At 34.8% G+C, this 9,419-nt stretch overlaps 1 protein-coding gene across 2 annotated transcripts in view; it reads left to right on the plus strand.

Annotated features, from left to right (window-relative positions):
* The window catches only part of LOC106471111, a 221,365-nt gene that overhangs the window by 174,077 nt on the left and 37,869 nt on the right, over positions 1-9,419 (plus strand). For both annotated transcript variants that reach the window (XM_022400601.1, XM_013931703.2), the window contains one exon: positions 8,723-8,903. In XM_022400601.1, the coding sequence (XP_022256309.1) occupies positions 8,723-8,903 (181 nt within the window). The remainder of the gene's footprint in view (positions 1-8,722; positions 8,904-9,419) is intronic.

Here is a 9,419-nt window from a genome sequence, read left to right on the forward strand (position 1 = left end):
CTACATGTTTCGACGTTACCTGAGGATGACGTTGTAACGTCGAAACATGTAGAGTCGTCAACTTTTTTGACTGACTGATTCGTGCTCCCTATTTAATGCCCCCCCCCCCGCACAATTGCGAGGACGTACTTACGCTTCTGGCCAAACTACTCATCTGATGTACTCTGATATATGGATAAGGGAGAAACCGTTGACCCGAAGCATTTCTGCCAACAGCAGGAACAAGTAAACTTGTACACAGCTATTAACTGAAGATAGGAATATTGCCCATAAATTTGAGGAAATTACCTAAACGAACTTGAGGTTTGAATGCAGTAAAAAATCTAACTTAATGGTTAGCAGGCTATATAATTTTTATCTTATTAAATCGTTTTATCCAATAAAAGACAACAACATCATAGTTACGGGGGGGGGGGGAGGTTAAGCTACGATACGGTTGATTCTACCTATACTGATCATTAAAAATGAAACAGTTCTGCTATACTAAAAGGTTAATATTTTCTATTTCAAGAAACTCTACAGTGCATTGAATTAGTCCTACGTCTTCAGTCGTGTCTGCCATGGGTGTAGTAGTGTTCTTAATCAGTACCATTGATGAACAAGGAGTGGTCATCACTCATCTCAAACCAGAATTAATTGAAATCAGCCATCAATTCCGCTAATACTAAGGACCACCTTGAATCATCTGGGAGGAATGCAGATGAACTGTATTGTTAACTGCAATGTTTAATTAATCTTCTCGACCTATAATTCATGAAATATGTTTTGTTTTTTTTTGCAGTTTGATCGTTGATAATGATTCCAACTTGGTTCGTGCTCAGGATAGAGGTGATTTCTAAGTCATGTTGTACAAATATATGTTTAGTTGTAGCTGATATTACCAGGGTATTTAGTACACAGTCGTTATAAAACATGGGATTTTACACATTATCAGAAATGATGTTTCAGGTAGTGAAAATAAACATTCCACCAATATGGTTCATTACGTTACAGTTGCCCCTGCTGCGTTGCTTGCAATTATAAATCATTTGTTTCCTACATCATTTCTTGCTTCTGTAGAATGCTTTCATCGTCGAGAGTTGTCGCATGATAAATGAGAATTTCTGTGAGAATCTTCGTTATATGTACTAGGCAACAGTGACCGTTGTTAACAAGCTTGGTTATGACCCCTGGTGTTTATTTACGTCTGGTGATTTTAAAACTTCTCCCCCCCCCCCAAATATCATGAGAAATGCTTTTATAATAAACAGAACTGTTTTACAACAGGATACACTTTTCCCAGACGTTTGCTATTTATAATTTATGAAAATATCTATTTTCACAGTGAGTATGGTTTTGTTTTTTTATTCACAAACCATGAATCAATCTTTGTTTGCACCAATGTGACCCCGAATTCAGCATGCTATTGTGTATTTTAGTGTTAGTTAAGTATATATTTGAGATTGTGTCTATGTATGTGTAACATATGTACACGTACACACAACTCTAATTACGAAAGTATTTGATTAAACGTTGTTAAGGGTTGTACTGTCTCTGGTTACTTCTGGATAAAGCTTAGATATAAAGAACGCGGATGTTTGTCTTGTGTTTGCGAAGATTTTTAGCAGCAAACACTCAGACACTGCAGGGATATTTACAAATTTCTAACCTTTAACTTACAGGACGAAGAGAAAGTTACTATATAGTTCTTATAGTTGATATTATACGTTTGGTAATAAAGAAAATATTACAAAGACAACTTAAGCCAAATTATTTATTGTTTGTTTATCTAAAATGAAGCTATGTTCTAAATGAAACAACTGTATTTTCATTTTTGCCCCAGCCAGTATATCCTACATTGTCTACAGAACAACATATATATTTTATTGAAACTAATATATCTTGCTACTTTTTATCACGAGTAACAATCCACTCACTGCTTTTATAGGTATTGTACAGTGTGAATCTTTTAGAGCTGTAAGAATCCTCTCGCTGCTTTTATATGCATCATACAGTGTGAATCTTTTAGAGCTGTAAGAACCCATTCGCTGCTTTTATATCTATCATACAGTGTGAATCTTTTAGAGCTGTAAGAATCCATTCGCTGCTTTTATAAGTATCATACAGTATGAATCTTTTAGAGCTGTAAAAATCCTCTCGCTGCTTTTATAGGTATCGTACAGTGTGAATCTTTTAGAGCTGTAAAAATCCTCTCGCTGCTTTTATAGGTATCGTACAGTGTGAATCTTTTAGAGCTGTAAGAATCCATTCGCTGCTTTTATAGGTATCATACAGTGTGAATCTTTTAGAGCTGTAAGAATCCATTCGCTACTTTTATATCTATCATACAGTGTGAATCTTTTAGAGCTGTAAGAATCCATTCGCTGCTTTTATATCTATCATACAGTGTGAATCTTTTAGAGCTGTAAGAATCCATTCGCTGCTTTTATATCTATCATACAGTGTGAATCTTTTAGAGCTGTAAGAATCCATTCGCTGCTTTTATATCTATCATACAGTGTGAATCTTTTAGAGCTGTAAGAATCCATTCGCTGCTTTTGTAGGTATCATACAGTGTGAATCTTTTAGAGCTGTAAAAATCCTCGCTGCTTTTATAGGTATCGTACAGTGTGAATCTTTTAGAGCTGTAAGAAATTGGTACCACTGATAACAAGAGCAGGCCCGGAAGACCGCCTAAGCTTTAAAGGTCTATATTAAGTATCTTAAACTTCATTCATTGACAGACTAACTTTAGCAGATGTCTTGCTGCATAATTTAAAGAAACCGATATTATTAATGTTGACCGTTCCACAGTGCAACACAAGGTGTGTCAAGAAGGTTACACTGCAGCAAGAAAACCTTTGTACCGGAAAGGCAACAAACAGAAGAGACTTAGTTTACAAAAATTGAACAACCTGTTTGTCAAGAAGAGTACTTTAGTCTAATGAGTTTGAGATTTTTGGAACCATCGTTCGTCGCAGTTGTTAGAGATCAAAGGAAAATTATCAACAACTTCCTGTTGAGCATTTCCCGACATGATAACGATTCCAAACATACAGCGAACGCAGTTAAACAGTATCTTATTATAAATAAAGTTCACAGAACCCTTGCATGCATAGTGTGGCCCACGTAGAGTCTTGACCTCAATATTTGTATGTGTGTGTGTAAAAGTACTTTGATCGCGAAATACAGCAAAAACAGCCAAAATCAAAAAAGAACTATGGACAGTACTGGACAGACACCCGGAATTCAATCATCATGTGTATACCGAGTATCTCCAAAAGCTTGAATAAGGCTTTGCTCATTGGCTTTATGCACTGATTTGATTTTGGATAGGGGTGGTCTCACAAAACGTTATAGAAGTAAAGTCTTAATTTGCTTTATAAAAAAGTGTTTATTTTGACTTTAGATGTTATGTAGTTCTGAAATAGCTACACTAAATGAACTCGGCGTGTTTAGAATTTAACACACATGGTAATGATTGAGTGGTCTCTCATTTATGTACAGTACTGTACATTTATAGATACTTAATTGTATACCGTAGTGATTCGTAATAATAACTGATCTTTTAGCTGTACAGTTAAGGTTATTCAAGGTAATAATTTCTATATTTTATTTTTGGAACGTTCATATGATGACATTTAAGTACAACTCATTTATGCTAGGCTTATTATTGAAATGGATACATGGAATGTATTTTTGTTTTCATGTGAAAGGTAGCTATAGGTTGATATCCTTGATTTCTGTAAAACAGTCTTCTACCTAAATTTTACTTAATACACTCAATTGGTTTTCCAATATTAATAATTGGCTTTGGGTTGTAACAATCATGAAAGGCCTTCCAGCTTTCAACATCGAAGCAAGTAAATGTTACGAGCTAAAGCTACGCTAAGTACGATTTCTTTAATATGGTGATTGTTTTCAGATTATGACATTGAGTTTTGATTAATACAAAATGGATGTTGTTCACAATATAAACATACAAATCTTTAAATTTGTTGAAATCTTTCAAACTGTATTGTGTGCAGTAATTAATTTATTTTTGCTTAAAGATATAATAAAGTTCATCCTTTTCCTGTTATGTTCTGAACTTCGAATTTGCGTTCAAGACAGATCCTGTTAGACTAGTGGTCAAACAAAAACATTCATAGTGAAAACAACAATAATAATAAACAGGCATATATACATATGTTTTGGCATAAATTGAAATCATATTTAAACATTATGAATATACCCGCATTATATTACTTCTGTTATACAGCTATAGTTTGTTTGTTTTCTCACAAGATGTCAGTGTTACGAATATTAAAAATTTGCTCGAAAGAATATGTTTTGCTTCACCTTATTGTAATAGTATACTTTTTTGATATGCTCTAAAAGTTATAACTTTCTTTTGCTACCGAGATGCTCTATATCAGACATCATGTGTACAAGTTAGATCACAATTTCCTGGCGCGGTTGCTAATGAGTTAACTTGCAGCCCGAAACAACTTCATGTTTTAAGCATTTGTAAGCATATGACATTTACATTTAAATTTTTCAAACAGGTTAAGGTATCAGTTGGGCTTAATATCCCCTGTCGTATATTTATGAACTAGTTATTTTCATCCGCTACCCAAAGACCAAAACTGGGCATTTCAAGTAGACACAACTCTCAACACTCCAACTGAAATTGTATTTATACGTCACCGGACATGTTTAGACGTATCAGTTGTCTCTATCAAGGCCACTAGTCTTACACCTTCATAGCTCATTATTATGCATGATGAGTAATATAAGTGAACACAGATAAATAACTATCACAATATCAAGAGATCTGAAGATGTAGCTGGCCGGTGAGTAATGGTTATTAAACGGAACGGATTATGTTGACTGGGGATGTCTAATGTAGACTGGAGGGGTGAGAGAAGACACAGGTTCACAATGAACACAATAATCAATAACACCTTTATTAATAAGAACGCAATTTTACGTTGTGCACTTACCTGCACTTTTCCAGAACCATGGAATTGAGTTCAACTCAGTGGTAGCATATCGGACTGTAAACACGAGGTTCCATGGTTCGCGTTGCGTCTGATAAGGGTAATCCAAGAGTTAGCAGTGGGTAATGTTGACTAACTGCTTTCTCTCTAATCCATCACTTCAAAATTAGAGGTGCCTAGTGCAAATAGCTCTCGACTAGATTTACGCGAAATTCAAGAAACAACAAAAATCATGTAAAACATAAAATTCCCGAATCGCATTTTGCGTCTTTATTCTATTAATGTACCCACAAAACTGATTACAGATCTTAAACTAATGAATTACAATGTAATTTTGATAATCATCCGACCCATCTTTAAGAAAATCAAAGACCCACTGTCAACATTCAAACAAACCTTACAGAGAATATATGTGAATCACAACATCCAAGTTGTTGGTATAGTCATGAAAAACATCCAAGTTGTTGGTATAGTCATGAAAAACATCCAAGTTGTTGATCTAGTCATGAAAAACATCCAAGTTGTTGATCTAGTCGTGAAAAACATCCAAGTTGTTGATATGGTCATGAAAAACATCCATGTTGTTGAAATGGTCATGAAAAACATCCAAGTTGTTGATCTAGTCATGAAAAACATCCAAGTTGTTGATATGGTCGTGAAAAACATCCATGTTGTTGATATGGTCATGAAAAACATCCAAGTTGTTGATCTAGTCGTGAAAAACATCCAAGTTGTTGATATGGTCATTAAAAACATCCACAACCTTTAGTTTGATCAAACATGGTCCATCGTTTCTTACTGACTCAAACATAACACTAAGATTGAAAGTTCATTAATAAACATTACTAGCCTTCTAATAGACGACGCTGTATTATCTGATATTATACTGAAAAACAATGTTAGTACATGCACCAAGAACCAATCATCATATTAAATAGTCGGAACTAAAAAATAAATAGGTTATCGTGTAATCTGTGAAAATTATGATCATGTGTACATAGTTGAAACAGGCCGCATTTTAGCTCGGGAAAAAAACAAAAATAAAACGAGAACGTGTCGGGGACATTAAACAGCCTTATCCTGAAGAAAAACAACAACATCAACAACAACAAAAAAAAACGGTGTAATATAATTTTAACCCCATGACCATAGAACGGAGGCTCTCAATTTGTAGTTCATGGCCCAAACTTTAACACTGATGTCTGATTGGATGGTTCGTAGAACAACCTTGTGACAGCAGTAATTTTCTATATTCATATCGTGAGTAGTTCACATTAATTGAACTTTAACAGTTAATAGTTTTTTTGTTTCCTCTTTGCCATTAAATACTTTGTAGCTTCCAGGTGCCAGCTGTTAACAATTTCACAGATTAATAAATAAATACAAACTGTGTGTGTGTTTCATTGAAATTGTATTTTCTTTTTACTGTAAAAGGTAAAATCATAAATTTCTATACTATAATGATTTTTCTTTTTTATCAAATATTGTTTGCCGCGTATTGTTGTGTGTGTTGGTTTTTTGTAATTTCGCGCAAAGCTACACGAGGGCTATCTGCGCTAGCCGCCCCTAATTTAGCAGTGTAAGACTAGAGGGAAGGCAGCTAGTCATCTCTTGGGCTACTCTTTTACCAACGAATAGTGGGATTGACCGTCACATTATAACACCCCCACGGCTGAAAGGACGAGCATGTTTGGTGGGATGCGGATTCGAACCCGAGACCCTCAGATTGTTAGTCGAGTGCCTTATCCACCTGGCCATGCCGGGCACGTATTGTTGTGTGTGTGTATCTATATATATAGAAAATTGAAACATACTATCAAACAAAACATTAATTTAAAACAACATATTTTGATTATATCGCTCTTGGAATATACATAATCTTTATATTAATCTAGATAAACACACAAAATAATGTTACTTGAGATTACTGACAAAAAGGCAAGTTATTTCTCCAATGAGATTTTAATATTTTATTCACACTTCGTTTGGATCGGTCCAGCCATTCACATATTTCAGTGATTTTTTTCATTTTCGACGTCATAGGGATTTCCCATAATGTTTAAAAGTAGACCAGGGATCTCCAGAAAGCTTGAGGTTCAGTTTGGGAGATTGAAGTAAAAAAAAAGGTGATTTAATAAGACGAAAACATGAATATGGATTTAGGAAAAAAGTATAGAAATACACGTTTGGTGTCAGAGTAAAACAGTAAAAATGCTTAAAATTCTAATCAGCTCTGTTGGTCGATTAGTTTTTTGCTACTCTAATCTGCCTACTGACCTCCTGGCTGGTCAGAGCCGACTAGACGACGCAAATTTCGGACCCGAATATAATAATACTACTTGGCTACTTTGGATTCCTTACTGGTTCAATTTGTCATATTATGAAACCTCAACCTTGCAGAAACGTATTGACTTCTTTTGGAAAATAGAGAAAACCAGATCAATATGACCCATTTGGCTAGCCAACAGCCTTCACCCGCGAGCACAGATTTCTATTTGTATTATATAACATTCAGATCACAAATACAGATTTGTCTTGTTTTAAAAGTACAAATGTCTCAAATGTGCAGTTAATGTATGCGTGGTTAATTCTGGCATCTTCGGCCATTCATTTAAATGACAAACATTCACATTGAAACCACAAAACAACTTCTGGAAGTAAATAGCTCTGTAAATTAGCCCCGACTCCACCCCCAGTGACTCGGCAGTAAGTCTGAGGGCTTCTAACGCTAAAAAGCGGGTTTTATAACTGCGGTGGATAGGGAGCAAATAGCCCATTGTGTAGCTTTTTGCTTAACAACAAACATTTAATTTGTTTTGTTTTTGTTGCTTTTTTTTTTCAATTAAAGTCGATACAACCTGAAAACCTTAAGGACATATTTAACAAAAAAGAAAGATAAAAGAAGCTTTCTTCACCAAATCCTAAACCTTGCCACCACTCACACATTACTTCCAATTAGCAGTAGAAACGTAGGATATAAAACTAATTAGAATCTATATAAAATCAACACAAAAATTACCTGTAACTCCAGGACAACATTTTTCGTTATTTTCTGACATTTTGGCGTTTGGAGTTAAATGTAATTTTTTATTGTTTTTATTATGAGATAATAATAATTATAACTAATTATTTTCAGACTTAAATGGTTGCATAGGTTACTAACCATCACAAATATTTATATTCGATCCAAACAACTTTGCTGTAAGTACTCAAAGGTATTAATGCGGTATAGCAAGATTAATGAATCTGTGAATATAGAGGTCTTTTTCTGGATGGTCTTAGTGTCCCAGTTTGATCCATATCCCTTTGTTCTGTAATACCATAAAGTACAAGGGATATTCTCGTCTTGGAAATCCTAAATCCCCAATCTGATCACATCCTTATCATTTGAGTATATGAATATTTTGCCTTGTAAAGGATTGTTACATACCCTTCCCAAAAACCATCAGTTATTATGCATGTCGTTCTACTGCGGCTTTATATCGGTTGTGGTTGTCACATAACTTGGTGATTGCATATACAAAATCGTTTTAATAATAGCGTTCTTAACCCTCAGCAAACACATGCTCACTGTTATGTGTTTACAAGTCAGGCCGATCGATTAAGCTTCTTTTCGAAATGAAATAAATTCAGCTGCGCAAAATATAGACATCTAAAGAAATAACGAAGGTGCCATGTTTTCTATTAGTCAATACTGTGTAGTTTCTCTTTAAAAAATAATCAAACGTTTCCTTTAAAACTTTTTATATTTCTTTCCCCAGAGCCTCACAACGGCTAAATTTGTCATCAAAAAAGAAAAAACGGCACCACGGAATCCATGAACTAGAATCATCACCTTCATTTGCGACTAACTTTTACGATATTATTCGATCTTCTCCTCCGCCCATCCCTCCTGGTCTTCTACGGGTAACAGCTAAGAAGGATGGCATGTGTATTGGCAAGGTAAATAGATCTTTTTTGTTAAGTATAGTGTATTCTTAATATATGCATTACTAAAAAAAATAATAATTTAGTTGTAGCTACAATTTTAGAAGATAGCTACAAAAACAACTGTATCCTCCAGAATTTCTAAAATTCATATATTTGCAGTATCTACAATCGTTGCTCCAGCCTCTTCCTAATGAAGGACTTAAAGTGGGCTAGACAAAAAATTGAGGGGCTGTACGTTACATCTTATGGGCACACATGCGGTAGTAATTATGAAATGAACGAGTTTTAAAAGTGAGTATTACTTAATGGGCGCGGCGGGGGGGGGGGGTTATAGGAGAGGCTAAGGCACATTTTGGGGTAATGGATTGAGTCCCAACAAGCCCAGTCTTGATGATTTATTCTATATTGTATTCTTATTTTTGAGTATAGAAATTGTGCTGAGCAGTTTAAAAGGAAAAACGAAAATAGTTAGTTGTTACTGTAAGTATGGTTTGTTTGTTTTTTAATTTCGCGCAAAGCTACACGAAG

The sequence above is a fragment of the Limulus polyphemus genome, unplaced genomic scaffold (genome assembly GCF_000517525.1).
Source record: "Limulus polyphemus unplaced genomic scaffold, Limulus_polyphemus-2.1.2 Scaffold110, whole genome shotgun sequence".
Classification (NCBI taxonomy): Eukaryota; Metazoa; Arthropoda; class Merostomata; order Xiphosura; family Limulidae; genus Limulus; species Limulus polyphemus.